Here is a 21,661-nt window from a genome sequence, read left to right on the forward strand (position 1 = left end):
AAGCTGCCATCCAGGGCCTCCACCCCCACCCTGTCATCCAGTGACGCATGCTTCCCTGGGCAGCAGGTCAGCAGAGAGAACAAGGGCAGAGGCAGGACCAGACCACGGGGGGAGATTTGGAGCCTTGGCGAGCGTGTGGGGGCCAGGGAAACTACAATTCCCAGAATGCAGGGGGGACGCACCAGCACTCTTCAGGTACCTTGGGCAGGAGAGCATGCTGGGCTTTGTAGTTCTGTGCCATCCAGAAAGGCCACTACCTAGGTAGGCATCTGAGTCCACAGGGGTCATGGTCCTGTGAGTTTGAGACCTCAGAGGCTGAGAGAAACTGCGAGAAAGAAACGGAAGCTGAGAGACTGGGAGAGGCAGAGACTGGGAGAGGCAGACAGGCAGACAAACAAACATGTGGATTTGTGTTGGCCGGACTCCTTTGAAAAGCAGTGGAGGATAAGGCCAGGGTGGGCCGGGATGGGGGGCAGGCAGGAGGACCAGGAAGGAACAGGCTGTGCTAAGAGCTCTGGGGTCACACCAGGAGGTGGGGACTGCCTGCTTTGGAGGGTGGAGGGGAAGGGGCCTCATGAACAAGGAGAAGCCTGCGCCCCACACCGTGTGCTTTGCTGCCCCGCACTCAGCAGGAGCGGTGACAGGGGTCGGGGGCAGGGTTCGGGGCTCTGCTAAGCCCAGGCTTTCTCCTGGGCCCCGGGCCTGAGGCCCTGTCCCTCCCCATGGCCTCGTCTTCCCAGTGGGATCTGGTGGGATCCAGCCTCCTACCTCTCAGATGTCGTTAACCTGCTGGCGGGAAAGGCAGACCCTGAGTTTGGCTCCCATATTCAGCCACTCCCTAAAATGTGCATGACCGAGAATGACTCCTTTTTTCAGCTTCCAGTTAATGGAGCTGTGCCTGGCCTCCTTGGGGTCAAGGTGACAACCAGCCTCAGATGCCAATGTCCTTACGACTTTTTGCCTGCACCACTGGCCTGTGGCCTGTCCTTGTGGTCTCCTGACCCCAGGGTCTCCCCCTCCCATCTGGGCTCCAGGCTGCTGCCAGAGTCCTCTCAAAAGCAGGGCTTACCTCACGCCTTGGCTCCACCTGAAACCTTCAGCCAAGGCCAAGGCCACTCTGACACACGGGCCTGGTCCTCGATTTCCCCAGCACGTTGCTCACACCTCTGTTCTAGACAAACTGGCTTTCTCATCGATTCCCAAACAGCCCTGTGCACCCTGCCTCTGGACCTTGCCGCACTGTCCCCCACAAAGGAAATCTCTCTCCCCTTCCCCAGGCTGGGTGGTGGCAGCTCTGGAGGTGTCCCACCGGATCTCTGTCCTAGAGAGCAGGAAGTGCAGGTGGCCAACAGCTTCCAGCTTTGATGCTTGCAGCATCTGCCCAGCATTCGGTCCAACGCCACCTGCTTGCCTGGGGGCTTCGGACAGTCATACACAGGAGGGATGTGGGCTCACCGTTCCTGCCCAGCTGGCCTCCTGCAGCGGCATCTCTACACTGGTGTCCCTGGGAGCTGGCTGAGACTCAGCTCTCTGTGTCTGAGGGCTTCCTGCCCCGTCTGCCTTGCTCCTCTGCTTCCACAGGAGTCTGGCCTGATCACGCTGGATCCCTGCTCATCCCTGCTCCCTCTCCACATTATTTTTCTCAGGGATCACCCCCCATAATTCTCTTATGCTTCTAACTCCTTCTTGGGAGTCTGCTTCCTCTGTGAGGCCTTCTTCCCTGGGTGGAACATCCCTTCCTCTGGTTCCCTGGGTCATGGCTTTTGGGCAGCTTGCTGTGTGTGTGTGGGTTCTCCCCCAAATGAAGCTAGGTACTCTGGAAGACATAGACCAGTTCTTCTCATTTGGTATCCTCTGCTGGGCCTGAGCACCCTGCACTGAGTAGGTGCGTCATAAACATTGGCTTGTTTGGCTGTAAACGTGTGCAGCCGTCCCGGGGACCAGAGGCTGTGTTCTGGAGGTAGTGGAGGGGCCGCTGAGAAGGGATCTGGCTGAGGCTAGATTGGTCTGGGCAGGCAAAGAGAAGGGGTCAGTCTAGGTGCAGGGGATGGGTCCAAGAGGGAGGACTCTCTGGCCACAAGAGAGGATGGGGCACAGTTTGGCATAGTCAGCACTGAAGGCTGTGGGCCAAGGTAGCCCTGAATTGTGTTTGATGTGGGACAGAGGACATAGTGGCATGGGTTTTAAGAAAAGGAAGAGAAAAAGTGAGACAGACAGAAAAAGTCAGAGGTGGAAGCTTTCTGGACAGGGGTTTCCTTCTTCCCCTTCCTGGGTCTGTGGCCAGTGTTACCTGCATGTCCTCACTTCCAGCAAGGTGCTCTGGGCAGAGCAGTGGCAGTCCTGACAGCCTTTCTGGGATGGGGCCTTTCTCCTGCCTCCCCACAGGGCTCTGGCCGGTTCAGGCCCTGTTTGAAGCCAGCATCCCTGCTTCTTAGTGGCTGACTGCTCATATTGGCAAAATACATTTGTAATTTCTGAAAAAACTCAATTTGCAAGGTTTCAGGTTTGAGGCTCTACTGAAAGGAAATAAATTTTAAATCATGGGATCTCAAGCTGGACGGGACTTTGGATATGATCAGGTTGGGAGCCCAGCCCCTCCGTCCCTGACAGTGGCTGTGTTTCTGTCCCTGGGAAGGCTGGTGCAGACCTCAGCCCTCATCGGCCCTTATCAGCAGGATGACAGTGTCTGTCCCTGGGGTGGGCCAGGCCACTGGTGCCCTCTGTTCCCTCCTGAACACTGAGAAGGCAGCAAACTTTGCTCCTGCCTTCCCTCTCAGACCAGAGCGCTGTGCAGAGCCGGGCAGGGGGACGCCCTGACCTTGGGGGCCTGTGCTGGGAAGGGATGTGTGCACAGGGGCTGGGGGGGCTGGAGGGGTGGCGGGTGACGGAGCGGAAGGCCCTGACTCTTTATAGCCCAACCCGGGGTTGTTCAGTGTGAGCTGGAAGTGCCCCACCCTCCGCACTATGAGCGGCTTCCTTCCTGCCTGCTGGCAAGGACTGGGTGGGGAGCAGAGGGGCAAGCAGGGAGGGGAGGCAGGAGAAGTAAGGAGGGGAGGGCAGCCATGCCAGCCAGGGCGGCCTCCCACTCCTCAGGATGTAACTCGCGCTATGTGTCAGGAGGCGGGCAGGGAGCGGAGAGGCTTGCTCAGCTTCCAGATTGCAGCGCTGGGGCTGGGGACTGGAGGGGGCCTTCGGGCAGAGGTCAGGGTCTTGAGGGCCTCCAGCTGTGGAAGGGGCTTCCTGTCTGAAAGGGGCTCCCTTGTTGGCAGGCGCCACCTAGCAGCTCTGGCTGTTCTTGAGACGGCCACATGGGGGAAGCAGAGAGCTGAAGAGGAGATATTTGAGCAAAGTCCTGGGATCAGACATGAAAGACAGATGGGAGACCCAGGCAACCAGCTGGGGGCCAATGGCCTGTGCGCCTGAGCCCAGACTGGGTGGTGGGTCTGCATAAGTGGCTCATTTGCATAAACCTGAAGCTCTGATGGTGACCCTGTAAGCAGCCCACCCCAAGAGGAGCAGGGGTACCTCCCTGTGGGACAAACCCTGGTGCCCCTCCCTGCCTCCTGCATAGACTGACCATGTGCAGCGTGGGGAACTGAAGGCGCAGGGAGTTGTGTCCAGCACAGCCGGGGGCTCCTGCAAGAGGCAGCAGTTCCTGGAGCTGGGAGAGCCAAGGAAGGGGTGACCGGAGATGCCTCCCCTGTCCCCCAGGTGGGCTCCTGAGGGCACAGCCAGGTGGACAGCTTGATCTGATCGACTCTCTTCTGGAGACCCTTCTGCTGCTGGTCCACAGACTGACGGGGAAGTCATGTGGCGAAGAAGCCTTTGGAAATCCTAAGACCTTGTTCTGACAGTGACAGGTGACTGCCAGCCTTTGGAGGCTCCTAGGAGTGTGGACTAATTTCCTGAGGGGAACTCAGGTGTCTCCAGGCCTTGAATCACCTTGAGGCTTAGACTCTGTCTTCCAAACCATTGCCCGGCGTGGATTTTGTGCCTGTAGGGTACGTGTGTATGTGTGCATGAGTCTCAGTGCATTTGGGCTGCTAAAACAAAACACCATGGACTGGGTGGCCTATACCACAGAAATTTATTTCACAGTTCTTGAGGCTGGAAGTCCAAAATCAAGGCACTGGAGATTCCATGTCTGGTAAGGGTGCACGTCCTGGTTCATGGTTGGTGCCTTCTTGCTGTGTCCTCATGTGGTGGAAGAGGTGAGGGATCTCTCTGGGGTCCATTTCATAAGGGCATTAATCCCATTCATGAGAGTACTTCTCTCATGACCTAATCACCCCCATAGTCTCTGTCTCCTAATACCATCACTTTGGGGGCTAAGATCTCAACATATGAATTTTGGGGTTCCCCACACATTCAGTCTATAGCAGTATGTATGTCTGTGCGTGAGTGTGTGCATGTCCCCATGGGTAGTGTGTTCTGGGGCTCCCTCACTGACCTGCCTCCTCATCTGGGCCCTGCCACTCCAAAGCTAATTTGGGCCAAGAATGTTTTAACATCCACGGGGACCTGAAATTGCTCTTCATTCCTGGGATCCAGAGTGAAAATGAGGAGTTTCTAGGGTCAGGCTGAGGTCTCCTGAACGCTGCCCCTGGGGGCCCCATCTCAGGCTGCGGGGCCGTACACTGAAAGCCTTCCCGTCTGCCAGTGCCAGACTGTACGCTCACCCCAGACGCGAGGCAGACAGCTGTCAGGGATCAGTCTGACAGGCCCTCCCCCTTCCTCCTTCCTCCTGTCTCCCTCTCCTCTCCTTCAATCCCTCAGGCTGGCCCAGTTTCCTGGTGTGGTTGCTGTGGTGCTAGGTCTCTTGGGAACCAGGGCTTTTAGCGTCAAGTGTGCCCAGCATGGAAATTCCATAGCAACCATCATAGGGGATTAGCTGGGCAGAACCCTCTTCCCCCTACCACTCAAGTGTCTGAGGAGGGGCCAGGGTCTCTCTTCAAACCAGGGTGGGAAGGGCAGCCTTCAGGTCACCTTAGTGATCGGTGAGATGCAGAAATCCGGACTCCAAACTCTGGTGTACCTTCAGTCACTGTGCGATTTGTCTTTTTTCCTGCCCTCTCGAGTGGATCGTATGCCCCTTGACTCCCAGTGACCTCCGAGAGACCAGCAACAAGACATTCCAGATGTCTTTGCTGCTGCTGCTGATCTGAGGCTTTCCTGGGGTTCTCACTCTGTTGTCTGGTTTCCCAAACTCCAGCTTACGTTACTCTGGGAGCTGCTGAGCCCACTCCTGGAGGAGCCTCCAATTAGACGGTGCTCTGCCTCCCAGGTCCAGAAGGGGGAGCTCTCTGGGCCTTTCTTTTTCAGGAGAGCAAGACCTAATCCCAGCTCCCTGGGCACTCTGGGCCACCGCACTAGCATCACCTCTGCTGACACCTCCACTCCCTCACCAGCTCCATTCTCCCACTTGGAAAGGCCCTGGCTGGACTGGTGGCCTCCAGAGGGACAGAGACGACGTCTTGACCGCAGTTTTCAGCTTAGCCAAATTCTCCCTAAACCCTCCTCCCTTGTAAAGCCTTTCCTTAGCCTTCCAGCCTGAAAACGATCTCTTCCTACTTCAAAGTCGAAGCATTCGTGGTCTACACCACTTCTTGGACTTGGATCTAGGGCTGTGTGACTTCTCTTGTCAGCTGCCATTATTTGTATTTGGCTCCTGAATATTGTCTATTCAGGTGTGAACATCTTGTCTTCCCAACTGATTGCAAACTTTATAAGGCAAACTTTATAAGGGGCTGGAATATAAATACCTTATATTTTCCTTAGGAGTTCTGCACAGTGAGAGGCACGTAGAAAATGGTGGATAATTGTTTGTGGGTAGACTGGGGAGATGATAGAGTGGGAGACCTAGGTGGGCCTGAGTTCTCTTCCCTGGTCTTTGGTGTTGGCTGCCTCAGGAGCTCGTGATCTGCAGGGTGAGCTGCTACTCTTCAGGATATGGAGCTAGTGTTGGGTTAGCATTTCATTCTCTCCGTGGCCCCCACTCCCCAAGCTAGGGTAGGCCCTGACTTCTGCATGATGTTAGCATTTTAGCAGAATGAGCAGGGTATGGTTCTGGACAGATGACGCAGCCACCTCTGTGCCTAGAGCTCTCTTCTCCCCCCTTTCTTCTCTCTCTCTGACAAACACACACACATCTTTTTCTTTTTTTCTTGGAATGCTTCACAAATTTTCAGGTCATCCTTGTGCAGGGGCCATGCTAATCTTCTCTGTATCGTTCCAGTTTTAGTATATGTGCTGCTGAAGTGAGCACAACACACACACATCTTGAATTCCCTACTTCTTTAGCTCTTGTTACACGTGGTGTATAACCCCCCACCTGGCCTGGTATGGTAGGAAAACCACTTAACTAAGAACCAGGAGACCTCACTTTTTGTTCAGCTCCATTTATAACTTGTGACGCAACCTTGAGGAAGAGTCCTCACGACTCCAAAGCTCTGTTTTATCATCTGATATATGAAAGTGTCCGCTTCTGGCTCTAATGTTTCATAAAGCAACAGAAACTCCCAAGGGAAATCCCAAGAGTTGCAAGTGTAAAGTTCGGGAGTGTATTCACATCTTTTTTCATGGCTGTGGTGGGGTTGAGGGAGGAAGGCGTATTCTGGATGCATGTAAATGAGACCTGGGTTTCTCCGCACCAACTGGCAAAGCCAGCTCTTACTTCGCCACATGCTGCCTCTTTGATCTACAGTCTATCTCCAGAAACATTCTCCTGGTTTGGGGTGGCCATCTACTTCACTGTGTCCCAAAGAGGGCCCCAGATTTGCTCACCTGAGCTGTCTTTCCTGGTTTCCTGCCAAGCCTGGCATGAAGCGCTTTCAGCACCTTGGACAGAGACAGAGCTCCAGCCTGGCTGGAGCGGTTAAGAAGCCAAATGAGCTTGGAATCTCCTCCCTGGCAGCCTCCCTGGCAGGGTAGCCCAAAGCATGGCTTACTCCTTAATATTTTTAAGTACCTCAAAGCCACTCCAAAATAACCCCCAATCTATGTCAAAATAGTGCACTGGTTCTGTAAACTCTGAGGGTATTATAGAAACCAAACCAAACCAAAACAAAACCAACCTATTTCCTAGAATAGTGTTAGGTACATATTAGATGCTTAGTAAATACATTTTTAAAGGAATACCTGAAAATTCAACCTTCAGATAAATGTCCTAGTCCCCTTATAATCTAATTCTCCCTCCTCATCAGCCCCTGCTATATGGTAATTCTGGAGCTTCTACTGCTCACTAAGTTCTGGAACCTCACTTGAAGCCCTTTCTTGTGTCTAAAGATCCCAGTCCTTAAATCAAAGGGACAGACAGCTGTTAAGTTGTCAGGCAGGGAAAACTTAAACTGACTCTTTTCTTTCTCATTTGGGGGTAAGTATAGATTGGTGGGAGGATCCACACCAGACTTCTATTGGGATCTTGCTTTATGAAGATGTTCACCCCCTTCCTTCGTGCCTGAGAAAACCTTCACCATCCAGGAGGGCCACCTCACCCAAGAAGTTCTCCTGGCTGCCCCAGCCCACTTGGAGCCCTCCCTCCTTTGAACTTCACTCCATATACCATAAGTACACCAGACTGTTTTTGTGACATTTCATGCCCATTTGTTCTCTCTCCTCAGTTAGATTATGAACTCCTTGTGGGTGGAGGCCACATCATATGTTTGGTGTTTTCAGTAGACCCTATAGCAGTGGTTCCAAACCTTTTTGGCACTAGGGATCAGTTTAATGGAAGACAATTTTTCCACAGACCGGAGGACGGCGGAGGAGAGGTGGAGCTCAGGTGGTGATGCGAGCCCTGGGGAATGGCTGTAAATACAGATGAAGCTTTGCTATCTTCATCTGTAGCTCACCACCCCCCACTTACCTCCTTCTGTGTGGCCTGGTTCCGAACAAGTCATGGTCCAGTACCCATCTGCAGCCTGGGGGTTGGGGACTGCAGCTATGGTAATGAGCACGCATATTCTGATCAGTCTCAGAGTCTTCTCGCCTGTCCTTAAGGGTCTCCCACTCCACTTATTTTTTTATTCTGAATTAAATACATAGGATAGACCATGGTGCATTTGTGGAGAGTAGCCATTGGTCCCCAGGATGCCTAGGATGAGTGAGCAAAGGCAGGAGGTGGAGGTGGATGTGAGTATTGAGGGAAAATGGAGGAACCACCCATGGGTGGGCATATTGTTGTGTAGAATTAAGGAATCACTCACTGTTAGAGCTGGAAAGTATCTCAGAGACCAGCTTGTTTGGTCTCCTCATTTTACAGGTAAGGAAAGTGAGATTTAGTGATACTCCTATAGGTGCACAACAAATGGGCCCCTTTCCATCACCTCTGACCTGGCTCAAGTCTTGGATATCTCTCCTCTGGACTATTGCATAGCTTAATGTAGCAGATGTTATTTTCCCAATATATCTCATGGCACTTGCTTTTCTTCCAGTGTGACAGAGACACTCCTCCATTGGTGGGGGTGTCTATGTTCCTTCTCCTTGAATCTGATGAGCCATGATTATGGTAGAAGCTATTTTATGTGACTTTTAAGGCTAAGTTATTAAAGGTGATGCATCTTCTAACTGATCTTCCCTTGGGACACTGGCCCTTGGAACCCAGCCATCATGCTGTGAGGAAGCCAGGTGGCCACACAGAAAGGCTTCATGTAGATGTCTGGCCCCAGCCCTAGCTGAGGTCCCAGCTGACAGCTAGCATCAACCACCAAACGTGAGTGGCTGAGCCTCCAGTCCCTAGTTTGGAGTAAAGCAGAGACAAGTGGTTCCAGATGAACCTGCCCAAGTTGCAGATCCATGAACAAAACAAACGCTGTCATTGATTTAAGCCATTGGATTTTAGGATGGTTGTTATGCAGCAACAGATAACTGAAGCACCTCATATTCACCTCAGTTTTTCCAAACTATTATACATGTTTTATTCATTCAACAAACCTTTATTGGATACATACTCTATGCTAGGATCTGTACAGATACGATTTCTACATTCATGGATAATACATTTCAGCTGCCACCATATTCTTTCCGTGTGTCCCCTTTGCATGCAGAATAAAATTCATACTCCTTGGCCCTCTGCAAATGGTGCCAGCCTACTGCTCCACTGTCACCATCCCTATTTCATCCTGACTTGTTCTCCATTCTCCAGTCTCTATACCTTCCCTCATGTGGTCCTTTCTACCTGCAATCCTTCTGCTCTGCCCCATCTCAACCTTCAAGGACCTGCTGTGAAAATTCCCGCCCTGGCAAGGACCCCTCCCCCGACTCCTCCCTTAAAATTAACTGACACCACCTTGTAATCCCACAGCACTTAACTGCAGATTGCACAGTTTCTGTCTGCCCACCACCTCTCTGGAAACTCACTAGACTGTGACTCCCTTGAGGAGGGATCCTGGTCTCTCCCTGATGTCCTCCAGCAGTGTCTGGCACCTGGCCCACTGCTTAGAAACCCCCAGTAAACATCTGTTATTGCAACTATAGCAGAACTAGAATCAGAACCAGATCTTCCTGGTCTCCAGAATCTTTGTCTCCAGGACTTTATTGGTTTCTTTTGACACCATGAAGCCAGGGAAAATGTCCCAGCAATGCTGGGTATCGGGTTGTCAAGGGCAGACCTTGGAATGGGCCAGGGGCAGACAGGATTGCTGCATGGGGAGCCGCAGAGTGCAATGAGTGAAGAGAGCCCTGCTCCTGGCTATGGGTTTGAGGTATGTCCCTTCCTCGCTCCCTCCCTTCCTCCCCCTTTTTTCTGTCTATAGCCCTGAGCACCCACTTCTGGAGGGGAAACAAGCAGTTTCTTTGATTCTCTTCTCCTCCAACTCCAAATCATATCTGAAAACATCTCTATTCTGAGGACCCAGCTGCACAGAAAACAAAGCCCCACCATGCAGTGTAAGCTTCCTCTTGAACACCAGGGACGGTCTTGCTGTTCTTCCTCCCCTGGGGCTTCCGAGGAACCCTTCCTCCATAAGCTGTCTCTCCTGCGCCCATCTGACTGGAACTGCTGCCCAGTCCCCTGTGAGTGTCGCTCTCCTGGGCCTGATTTTGGCTGTATCTTGCCTGGCCCGCTCCTTGGGGGCATATAGCAGGGGCAGTCTTCCATTTTTTTCCTCCCAGATGTCCTGGCTCAACTCTTTCAGACTGAGCAGGAGCAGAGTGGGGTGGGCAGGATGTTTTCTGTAGACTTTTCTCCCTAAATTGTCTCTTTCTGGGAGCTTGGAGGAGCTTATGTGTCTCACTGTAGATACAACCTCTCCCTTCCCTTAGTCACAGGAAGGGTTGGGGAAAGCTCTTCCCATGAATGGTCCCTGAAAAGTGGCTCCTGCACACTGAGCTGCAGATGGAACACAGTCTAGACGCTGAACGGCCCAGCTCTTGGTAGTAGGTCTGGGCACTTTTCTCTTCGTCCCAGATATGGGGGTAGCAGAGGTGGCAAGGTGGGGGGAGGCTTCTCCATCAGCTCATCTGTTGTCCTTTACCTCCTAGTGCCTGGCACCTGTGACCGTAGGGACACCTTGGGGAGAACTTATCTCACAGCCTCTCTTCCTCATCTCAGTCCTTGACTGTGGGGGTGGCTAAGTGGGACTGCTTTCAGGCTCTACCCTGAAGCCTCCAAGGAAGTCAGAAATCTGCATTTGGCTTTGACTTCTGAGTGTGTGTGTGTTTGTGTGTAGGGGAGTGATTAGGGGAGGGCAGGAGAGAGGGAGATATCTGGCTCTCCTTAGCCTGAGAGAACAGCACTCTTCTTGCCTCTCTGCACAGAAGGAGGGCTACTCTATGCCTGGCCTCCTCTCTTTTACGGTCCCTCTACCTCCTTTGTCTTCCCTTTGGCATAAGAGCAGAGGGCTGAACCAGCAACATGGGCACAGTAGTGGGAGGACAGCTGGCCAGGTCAGATGAGTGGCACCTTCCCTTCAGGGCCTGGCTCTCCCTCTCTCTTGGTCTGGAGAGAAGGGGAGGCCACAGATGTCTCTTTCTATTGTCCCCGTCTCATGCCCATTCTCAGCTGGCTTTTGCTCACTTTCTCTCAATACCCTGATCTGGAGGGAGGACAATCCGCTTGCATGTGAATCACCTGGGACTTATCACAGGCAACCTGGCAGCCAGGGGTGGCCATGGGGTGGGGCATGAGCTGGGCCAGTCATGGACTGGGCTCCCCCCAGAACCCAGATGTGTTGAGGCACCTGATTGCCAAGTCACAGAGGAGGGGCAGCCTGTGCCACTGAAGGCCCTGGGCATGCCGGGGGTGAGCGAGGAAGCCGCTGGCGATGGAGAGGGCCTGAGGGATGACTGCACAGGCAAGAGCCTCTGGACTTTTTTAGCATCGGCTGGTGGAGCCACCTCCTTCTCTCCCACTGGCTGCCTCCCTGAGTCACTGCCCACCCACCAGCAAATAAAAAAGGGTGTCATCTGCTGGCCAGTGGCCCCATTTGGCCCCAGTATTTGCATCTTTTTGCTCCTGGAAGGAAGGTGAGAGTCTGAGTTGGGTGGTCTCACCACAACCTTTCTTTCTGTGCCTTCCTCTTTCCAGACTCTGCTTCCTTCCCTGCCCTTTTTTCCTCCCCTCCCCCTACACCCCATGATGATTCTAGCTGGTGACAAGACTTAGTCCCTTGCTCCAAGGACAGAGGCAGCTGCAAGCCCTCAGGAGCCCCCACATGGCCCCATCCATCTAGACAGGTCTCTGATCCGGCTGCAGGGAGGGGACCCTGGCCGGCTGCTCAGCGGCAACCCCTCCCCCTGCCCGCCCACTCAGCTGTCAGCACTCTCCTCCCCGCCCTGGCCTTCCCGAGGCCCTGCCTGGCTGCTCCGGCTCAGGACACCTCACCCTGAGACCCTTACTCAGACCCAGGCAGGCAGCCGGCAGGCACCCCGCCTGGCCTTGACGTCCCCAGGCCTCCTTGCCTAAATAAGGGAGCTGCGGCAGGAGCGAGCCAGCTGGCCGGGGGAGGGGCCTGCGGCTGGGCCAGGGTTTTCCGAGGGGCTGGGCCGTGGCCGTCGCCGCAGGGCCTCAAGCCCGCGGATTGGGCCTACAAGGCTGGCCCTGCGTTACAGGACGAGGGCGGGCCGCCCGCATACGGGGATCCCCTGGCTAGAACCTCGCGCTCAGGGCCTCTCTTTGGTCCCGCAGCCAGGAGGCCACAACTCCTATCAGAATGTCCCTCTCTGCGCAGCCCCCATGCAGAGCCTGGCATACCCTCAGAGAGGGGTGTGTGTGTGTGTGTGTGTGTGCGCGCGCGCGTGTGTGTGTTGTGGGGGGCGTGCCCCTCCTAAGTTTCACCCACCCTTATCTCAAATCACTGCTGGCCTGGGGCCTCCAGATTGTCTTGGCTTTCCCACTTCCCGAATCTCCCCTGACCCTGGGCTCGTCTGCCCACGGCCCAGGCCTTGCCCCTGTCACCGCCAGTAGGCACTGAGCGCAGGCTGTGTGTACCAAGCCAGTGCTCGGGGCGGCGGGGCACTAGGGCATAGGAACCGGCCTTCCCCTTCAAATCAGGTTTCTCAGCCCCCAGTTAGGGATGAGCATGGAATCTCTACCCACCTCCCTGGCCGCCTCCAAGCCTGCCGTCGCACCTGTCCTTACGGTTCCCACCCCCTAAGGGTCCCTTCCCCCTCTTCGGGGTGCGCGAATCCCGGGGGCTCCTGGGCAGAGCGGGGGGCTGGGGCGGGGGAGCCCTCGGCGCGGCCCAGCCAATGGGAAGGGCGGGCGCGCGGGGTGGGGGGGAGAGGGCGGCGCTGCGGGCGCGCGGCTGGCGGGAGGGGGCCGGGAGGCGGGGGCCGGAGCCCGAGGGGCGCGCGCCGCATTAACCCTTCCGCGGCCGGGCTGTGCCGCAGGCGCTGCCCGAGCCGCGGGCGCCGGAGCGGCTGTCGGCGCGGCGGCGGCGGCGGCGGCGGGCCGGCGGGCGGGCGGGCGCCGGGAGCCCGGCGCTCGGGCGGGCGGAGCGCAGCGCGGGGACGCGGCGGAGCGGGGCTCGCGGCTCGGCGGGGGCCGGCAGACAGGTGTGCGGGCGGCGGGCGGCTCGAGCTCAGGCGGCTCCAGGCCGGGCCCGCGGTCCGGAGCCGGGAGCCGAGCGGGGACCCCGCGCCCGCAGTCCAGTCTCGGCCCCGCCCGTGCTCAGCTTGGCCGCGGGGTGCGGGGACCACGGCCGGGCCGGGCCACCCGAAGCCTAGTGCTGGGCCGGGCCGGGCCGGGGTGGGTGGGGGCCCGCCCGGCCCGCCCATGGGCTCAGGATGCCGGTGCGGAGGGGCCACGTCGCTCCGCAGAACACCTTCCTGGACACCATCATCCGCAAGTTTGAGGGCCAGAGTGAGTGGGGGAGGGGGCCGGGCGGGGAGGGGGCTCTGGAGGCGGGCCGAGTTCTTCGGAGTGTGGATGGGGGGGCGTGCCCAGGCCGTGCGCGTCGCTAAGTGCTAGTCAATGGGGGCTGGTGGGCCCCAGGCCCTGGCCAGGGGACGTGGGGACAAGTCTTGGTGCTGGGAGGCCCTAGGCATGGGGCCAGGGGGCTTGGTATTGGGGCTTGGGGCAGGAGGGTCAGCTCAGGCTTTTGGGATCAGAGAATGTGTGTGACACTCTGAGTATTCAGGAAAGGGGGGTGGCTTGAGAGTGTGCAGGTGTCCCCAACTCTGGGTGCCTGGATGTGGATGGGGCTTTGTTCCTGCAAGGACATGAGAGTGTATGTAACCCAAACCGTGGGACCCTAAGAGTACAGTGGGCATGCAGATCTTTTGTTATTTTTTATTTATTTATTTTTAGAGGTGGGGGTCTCACTGTGTTGCCCAGGGCTGGTCTCTAACTCCTGGCCTCAAGCAATTTTCTTGTCTTTGCCTCCCAAAGTGCTGGGATTACAGGCATGAGCCACTATGCCTGACCGGCGTGCCAATCTTGACTGTGTTGAATGTGAGGGACTGAAAGCTAAGAATGTAGGGTCAGCGCCTAATCTCAAGTGTGTATGTGGTGGTCAGTTAGACCCTGCTTGGGCCGTGGGAGGTGTCTTTAACAAGGCTCAAGATTGTGGGCCCTGAAAGTGAAAGGGTGTCCTGGGGCTGAAGCTTTGAAGGTAACCTACTTCCTGTGGTGTACCTATGTTGTGGATTTTCCTGCCTTGGGCATTGTCCCCCAAGCCCCTTGTGGTGACTACAAGCACTTCTAATGCTGACCTGGTAGGGGATGCTTCTAGAAGGGTCCCATGATAAGTAAATGTTCTGGGTGTGGGTGTTTGCACCCACCCAGGGTTCATGTGCCCGTCCCCAAGGCTACATGTGCCACAGTGGGTGTGACTGCCAAGGGCCCTGGGAGTTGGGAGAGGGTGACATTCCTTGCCCATGACCCTGTGAACACAGGACAATGTGTGCTTGTAACTGTGGTAGGGGGAGGGAGGGCTCTGTTCGATGGGCAGTATCATCAGAAGCGAGGAACAAGATGATCCTGAGGGGGTGGAGACAGTGACATTGGTGGAGGACCTCACGCTGGGGCTTTCCTTCCCGCAAGCTTGGGGAGGCTGTGCAGGCACAGGGAAGAATCTATGCCGGGTTGGCGGGTGCTGGCTTCTAGCCCTACTTCTGCCACCCACTGTCCTGTGACCTTGAGGGATTCTCTGCTCTCTCTAGGTCTCAGTTTCCACATCTTGGACGAGGGGGCAGGACTTTGGTTCTGGTATTCCAGGGTCTCAGTGGGGGTGGGGCTGGCCTTCGAAAAAACTTGCTCTTCTCTCCCAGGCCTGGGAGTGAGGACAGGAGTGGTTTTGCTTGGGTGAAGCTGGTATGTGTGGCAGGTACTCTGGACTACCTTGGGCTGAGGTGGAGATGGAGGCTGAGTTGGGGGTCTTTTCATGTGACAGAAAGCTCTGATTCCTGGGGTTGATGGCTGCCTGGGAGGTTTAGGGGGCCTCAGGAACTGACCTAAAGATGACCCAACTCCAGAAAGTAACTTCCTGGAAGCCAGGGGAAGGGAGGGCCCAGGAAGGCAGGAGGCCAGAGCCTGATGGGCTGGGCTTGCCTCAGGGTACCCCTGCAGCAGCATGGCCTTGTCTGCTGGATTGCCCTGGGCTGCAGCCTAAGGGCTGTGCCTGTGGGGAGGGGATGGGGAGGATTCCAATTGCTACAGAAAGCCCTGGCATTAAAGGCCAAAGTGGCCGGAAACTTCTGCTTATAAAAAGCTGTTATCCCCGGAGCATGATGGCTGGCACAAGCTGAGGCTGCCTGCCTGCTGCTCACCTGCCAGCCTGGCTCTTGGGGCAGGCACGGAGCCGGGGAGCCAAGTCTAGTGGAAATGGAGCCACTGGGCTCCTCTCCTTGACGGGACTAAACTGAGGAAGGCCTCATGTCCCTGGGGAAGGTCCCCTTTCCTGGGTCTGTTTTCTAACAAGTGGGTCAGTGTCTCAGGGCCATCCCAGGCTCCAGGTATTGTCAGTGTTTGGAGCTGCAGGTCCCTTTCCCTGCTCCCTATGACCTTGGGCTTCTGCCTGTGACCGTCAGCCTATTCCTCTGCTTCTGCCAGACCAAGGTTCAAAAGCTGGCAATGGCAAGACTTGGGCATGGTGCCGAACTTCCCTTGAGCCTCAGTTCATCTATAAAACGAGGATAACGACATCTACCTTAGAGGGTTATCAGAGCATCAAATGAGATAAAGATTGTAGGTGCTCAATGTGTTACTTCCCTCCCAGCCCCCAGCTGCCCTCATAGGGGGTTCCGAAGTCCCAGGAGGTACTGACCTGGCAGGATCCTCAAGACACTTGGGAGAGTGATTTCCTAGGGAGCCTCGGGGTAAGGAGTGGCTCAGGGAGCGCCCCCCTAGTCTGGAGAGCAGGGGTCTAGAGGAAGAATCCAGAGGAGCCGGTGCAAAGGGAAGGCTGGCCGCCATCTCTGGCCCTTCCCAGGCTCCATCTCCAGGCCCAGTGTTTATCCCTCCGCCGCGGCTGCTGACACGCGTTGCTGACACCCGCCCAGGCTGGCCTCAGCCCCGGGCGCGGAGGGGGCGGCGGGCTGCTGGCGGCCTGCCGGAGGGAAGCCACGCAGCCAGCCTGCGGGCCAGGCAGGGGAGGGGGCGCGCTGAGGCACCTGTGTCGGGTTACAGCTGCGTTCGCCCCCTGCTGGGGACCCCAGTCCCTGCTGTGCTCCCTGCGGCGGGGAGTCCCCGGGCGGCTGCGTGTGACAGGTGAATGTGGGTAAGGGCTGGGAGCCCCAGAGGCCGGGGTCCCAGCTCACGTGCCCGCTCCTCCCCACCCCCAGGCCGCAAGTTCATCATCGCCAACGCTCGGGTGGAGAACTGCGCCGTCATCTACTGCAACGACGGCTTCTGCGAGCTGTGTGGCTACTCGCGGGCCGAGGTGATGCAGCGGCCCTGCACCTGCGACTTCCTGCACGGGCCGCGCACGCAGCGCCGCGCTGCCGCGCAGATCGCGCAGGCCCTGCTGGGCGCCGAGGAGCGCAAAGTGGAGATCGCCTTCTACCGTAAAGATGGTAGGCGCGGGCTGGGGCGGGGCCACGAGAGGGGGCGGGGCCTAGCGGGCCGGGGCGGGGCCTAGAGGTACGTGGGGTAGGTTAGGAGGGGCTGTTGCTGTGTGCCAGGTGGGAGTCGTGGTCTGCCTCTCTCAGGCTAACTCTGGTGAGATGGTTTTTGGCGTTGCCAGGGGGTCTGCTAGGCTGTGGGCCTGGCGCCTTGGGCTCCTTTTCTGGACAGGTGTGGGCACGTCGAACAAGGTGGTCTAGAGTTAGGCCAGGCTGGGATGGCAGGTGCGTGCGTGGATGGAGTTAATAGGTCAGGCTGGCAGCTAGGCCCTGACCTCTGGCCACAGGCCTCTGGCTATCCTAGGGCAGTCTCTGCCAGGTGACTAGTCTGAGAAGATGTCAGGAAAGGTGAGGCCTGGAGGGTTGCAGGACTCTGGCTTGCTCTCCGCCTTCCCTCTCCTGCCTGCTTTCTCTTCCGCACTTCAGTGGCACCTGGAGGACGTGTGTGCCTTTCCTGGCACCTCAGTTCCCTTTGTCTCATCTGTTGAGCCCCCTGCCCTGCTACCCCCTCCTGCGCCAGGTGTTTCTGCTCAGCCACCGCCTTCCAGCCCTGCTGCTCTGGGCTTCCGGAGAGCGGATAAACAGAGCCTGGGGCGGGGCTGCTCCCACGCCACAGCTGCCCCATTGGGGTGGGCTCTGCTCAGGGAGGGCAGTGCAGCAGCGCTGGGGCCTGCGGGCATCACAGGGCTGAACTGCCCAAACCCTGCTACTCACTCACCAGTGTGCTTCTGATAAGCATTTACTGAGCCCAAGCAGCGCTAGGCTCTTAGAGATGGAGCAGTCTAGTCTGCAGGACCCACAAGGCTTCTGCCCTTAAGGAGCTTGCCTGTTGCAGGAGGTGAGCACACTCTGCCTCCTGCTGGGGGCCAGACAGCCAGCCTCATGCCCCATGCTCCACCCTTGTGTGCTCAGGGTTGGTGGAGGCTGTCCTGGGAAGGCCTGAATCCTCCATAGCCCTGCTTGTGCAGGGTTCTGTCTATGGCATCAGTGGCCCTGTGGAAAAGGATTTGCTCACAGCAAATCAGGGCTCTAGCTGGCAGGAGGCCAGAGCTGTGAGGCTAGATTTAAGCCCCGAAGGCAGTGGGTGGTTTCTAGGGGCTGGACTCTGGGCTCAATGTTTCCCTTACACTATCTCATGCAATCTGCACAGCAGCCCTGGGAGGTAGATACTATTTTTATCTCCATTGTATGGATGAGGAAACTGAAGTTCAGAGGAATTAAGCAACTTCCCACAGTCATACAACTAGAAAGTGACAGAGCTGGGAATGGAGCCCACAGCTCTTTGACTAGAGCCCTACCTGCTCTGTTCTGCTGTCACATATTGCAAATGGCGCCAAATAGCTATAGGTCTGTCTATATGCTATACATTATTTTATGTGAAATTTTGTTTTAAAAGTTTGCAAACCACTGGTGTAACAGAAGGAATATGCACCCAGGAGTCCTGGGTTCATGTCTAACACTGGAAATGACATACGATTGGACAGGTTGGTTGATTTCCTGAGCCTGTTTGTACTTCTGGGATAATGTGGCTCACTGGGGAAGCTCACAAGGACACTGAGCTCTCTAGAGAGTGCCTGCAGCGGGCCTCACTCTGCAAATATGTGCCAGTCCCATTGTAGGTGTCATTTGTGTTGGGGGATTTGGCCGCTTGGCAGCAGGGGTCTCAGTGTTTCTGTCTTTGGCCTTAGTATGTGGTGGTGGTGGGGTCTTCCTAGGTGGAGCTGTCCCTTCCTCCTGGTCCAGGCTGGCTCCTTGGGGAGAGGATGGTCATGGGACTCCTTCTGCAAAGGTGATATTGTGGAATCTTGGTGGCCTCCAGGATCACCTAATCCAGCCTGCTCAAGTTACAGATGGAGGAGCTGAGAAGCAGAGGTCCAATTACCAGCGAATCAATGGAGGGAGAGGGACTAGGACCCAGGGCCCCCACCCAAGTTCAAACTCTTTCCCCTCTCCAGGTTACAACTCCAAATGGGGGTTGTGACCCAGAAAGCCCTATGCCAGCCATCCTTGCCTGCCCCCTTTGTTGCTCTCACCTACTTTCCATGGGGCTCAGGTATCTCCTGTTGGCCAACAGGCTGGCCTTGGCCCTTGGGCACCTAGGACCCCACTTATCCTGGCACTGTAGGCCTGGGGTGATGCAGACAGAGTTCATCAGCCTCTTCTTCCTCTGCATTGAAACACTCAGCCCATTGTTCGATCCCGGGGGGCTGGCCTGGGCTGTGTGCGTGTGTGCGCGCATATGGGCCAGGTGGAGAGGTGGAGATGAGGAATGCCAGTGCCATCTCTTGTTCTGTCCAGGCCTTTCTCAGGGTCTCTTCCTGGGCCAGCCCCAGGGAAGAGGGAGCTGGGCAGGAGGCGGGGCCTTCTGCTGGCAGGCGCCGCAGTGGACAGCTGTGCTGTGTCGGTGCCTCCAGCCTAGCTCTGTGCATCGTCAGGGCCTGGAGCCAGACAGCCCCATTATTTAGTTGCTGGGACTGCCGGGAGGTGGAGAGGCTAGACTGGGGGAGTATGGGCTGGAGGGAGAGATGCGGGGTGCCTGGGGCTCACTGGCTCTGTGCCAAATCCCCTTAAAGCCAGACCCAGGCTTAAGATGGAATTGGGAGCAGAGGCCAGTGGGGCTGGCTGGCGGTGACACCCCTGCAGGGCCCTGGGGAGGCGCTCTGGGCAGCAGGTGCTGGCTGGGTACACACTTGTGCTCCCACATTGCCATGGGGGATCTGTGGCTCCTCCTCTACCAGCCCTCGCAGAGGTCCCCTTCTCTGTCCCCTGTGTTCTCTCCCTCTGCTCTTTGTTTCCATCTCTGCTCCCTGCCTCCCCACTGCTGCACTCAGTCTGCCTGCGCCCCGTCATCGGGCATCTCCCCACTGCCCCATCTCCAGCCTCCCTGCCTTTGTTGCTGGCTGCCTGCATGGTGACTTTGTCCCTTCCTGCCCACAAGGCGACTCTCTGTGCCCTTGCTCTTTGTCGCCTTTTCCCTGCATCTGTCTCTCTTCATCCCTTGCTTCAGCACCCCTGAGCCCTCTGTGCCTCTCTCCCTCTTCCCTGGTGTCCCCCGCCCCTCGGGGCCTCTATCTCCAAGGCTGTCTAGCTCCCCATACCTCAGACTGTCCTGGCCTGGCTCCATGTCCCTGTGTCCCCAGGAGCCTGTGCGTGGGTGGGGATGGGGGTGTCTCTAGAGAAGAGTCTATCAGCCTCTCCACTCCAGCTGCAGGCTGGTTGCCATGGTAGCAGGGTCAGAGGGCCCCCACTGCAACAGCTGATGCTGTGGCTGGGGGAGGGGTGGGGACCTGCCATCCAAGTCTGCTTCCCAGTGCGCTGTGCCCCAAAGGCCCCAGAGGTGGCCCTGTGCCCCCTAGGCTACTGTGCCTGGGCTCAGACCCCAGCCTCCCCAGGTGTTCCCGCGGGTGCTGCTGGTGTCAGTCAGCCTCACTCCTCTGGGCCTTCTGCCCTCCAGCCCCAGGCGTCCCTCCCGTCCTCTTCCTCACCTTGCCCATCCCTCCTTATCCTCTTAAGTCAGAAGCCCTGCCCTGTTACCACCATGCCCCTCCTTCTCCCTCATGACTGACCCCTCCCCATCTCAGACACCCTCTCCCCATCCTTTCAGGCCCCCAGGCCTCCCATCAGTCTGGGCTGGTGATAAAAGGAGGTTTGCCTGGAAATGAGAAGCCTTAAGGCTGGGAAGGCAGGTGGGACAGAGGTAGGTGCCTGGGTGGGTTTTGTCTCCTTGAGATGGGAGGCAGAACAGAGTGATCCCAGGAGGAAGTGAGCGTAGACACACGAGCACTTTTCTCATGGGGCTGAAGCCAGTGGGGAGGCTCCCTTCATTTCAGGGGCAGGGGTGTCCCTATCCTTCCTGCCAAGGCCTGGCGCAGCTTGGAGACAGGGCCATCTGAGAGCATCCTCGTGACTGCCAGGTGTGGGCACAGGAGCCCGAGGGGCCGTCTGGGGCCCTGCCTCGGGGCAGCTGCCTTTCCCCATGCAGCGCCTTCCCTCTGAGGTTCCCCTTCCCGGGTTAGATTGTGGGCTGCTGGAGGCTTGGAGGGGCTCTGGGGGGTCATTCCTGAGCTGGACTGGCTGCCCTGGTCTGCTGGGGCACCCCCTGTCCCAGTCCCACCCAGGGGGAGGCAGGCACGACTCCATTGAAGGGTGTTGTCTACTCCTCAGCCCACCCTGGGGTCTGGAGAGTGTCGTGAGGGCGGCTCCTCCATGTTGTGTCTTCTGCAGCCCCGAGAGGAGCTATGTAAATATTTGCGCAGAGCTGTCTGGGAGGGGAGCAGAGTTTGACGGTGGCCTTGGGCTCTGGGGAGGGGGAGCGTGGGGCAGCAGGAGGGCCATCTGGGGTGAGACTGGGCCTCTTTTCCACCCAGAGATGGCTTCCTGTGTGGGGTGATTTGAGAGGTTCCAAGAGAGCCCTTTCATGCTTAGACATTTCCCCGAAGGGTGCCTGGATTGTCTCCCTTAGAGGACTTTCCTCTTGGGTTGAGAATGATCCTTTTTCTTTAAAAACACATTGTCTGTCATTGCCTCCCCCACCCCGCCCCCAGTCCCATCCCGTCAGGTATATACGTGGGAAATATTTCACCCTGTCGTGTGAGAGTTTAACAGAACTTCCCTCCCTGGCAGGGGAGGAGGGGACAGGGAGAGGGCCTGTGGAGGCCTCCATGCTGCCAGCTGTGGTTGGCCTCACACGAAGCCCTCTTCTTTTTGGCTGTTTGTCCACCAGACTGTAAGCACCTTAAGGGCTAGGTAGTGACTTCTTGGCCCACCCTCTGCCTCAGTTATGGGGCTGGGCGAGGCTGCCATGTCCATCTTCCCCCACTAGCTTGGAAGTTCCACGAGGGCAACAAAGCAACCTGCCTGCTTTGTTCTCTACTGTATCTACATGCCTGTCGGATAGCAGGGCTCAGCACGCACTTGCTGAATGGATGAGTGGACGAATGAATGAAGTGGGCAGTGTGCTACTTGCAGAAGTCTTCCCCGGGAGTCGGGTGACCTGGGAGCAATTTCCAGCTCGGTTCAAGACTTGCTGTGTGACCTTGGGCAAATAACTTCCCATCTTTGGGCCTCAGTCTCCACCTCTGTGAAAACCCTTAGAATGGTAGACTGCCAGGTCTGGGAGGGGTCGTAGAGGATGGGAAGGCTGTCAGGGCCAGAGGAAGGT

At 56.9% G+C, this 21,661-nt stretch overlaps 1 protein-coding gene and 1 non-coding gene across 2 annotated transcripts in view; one reads left to right on the top strand and one right to left on the bottom strand.

Annotated features, from left to right (window-relative positions):
* Window positions 1-6,158: 6,158 nt before the first annotated feature.
* On the bottom strand, window positions 6,159-6,265 carry LOC123647816. Its single transcript, XR_006738355.1, has one exon. It is a non-coding gene; the product is annotated as a U6 spliceosomal RNA (small nuclear RNA).
* A 6,880-nt stretch (window positions 6,266-13,145) lies between these two features.
* KCNH2 (potassium voltage-gated channel subfamily H member 2) overlaps window positions 13,146-21,661 on the top strand; it is a 32,632-nt gene continuing 24,116 nt past the window's right edge. The window contains exons 1-2 of the mRNA XM_045565023.1: window positions 13,146-13,300; window positions 16,222-16,452. Coding sequence (XP_045420979.1) covers window positions 13,225-13,300; window positions 16,222-16,452 — 307 coding nt within the window. The 5' untranslated portion in view covers window positions 13,146-13,224. The remainder of the gene's footprint in view (window positions 13,301-16,221; window positions 16,453-21,661) is intronic.

The sequence above is a fragment of the Lemur catta genome, chromosome 11, assembly GCF_020740605.2.
Source record: "Lemur catta isolate mLemCat1 chromosome 11, mLemCat1.pri, whole genome shotgun sequence".
Classification (NCBI taxonomy): domain Eukaryota; kingdom Metazoa; phylum Chordata; class Mammalia; order Primates; family Lemuridae; genus Lemur; species Lemur catta.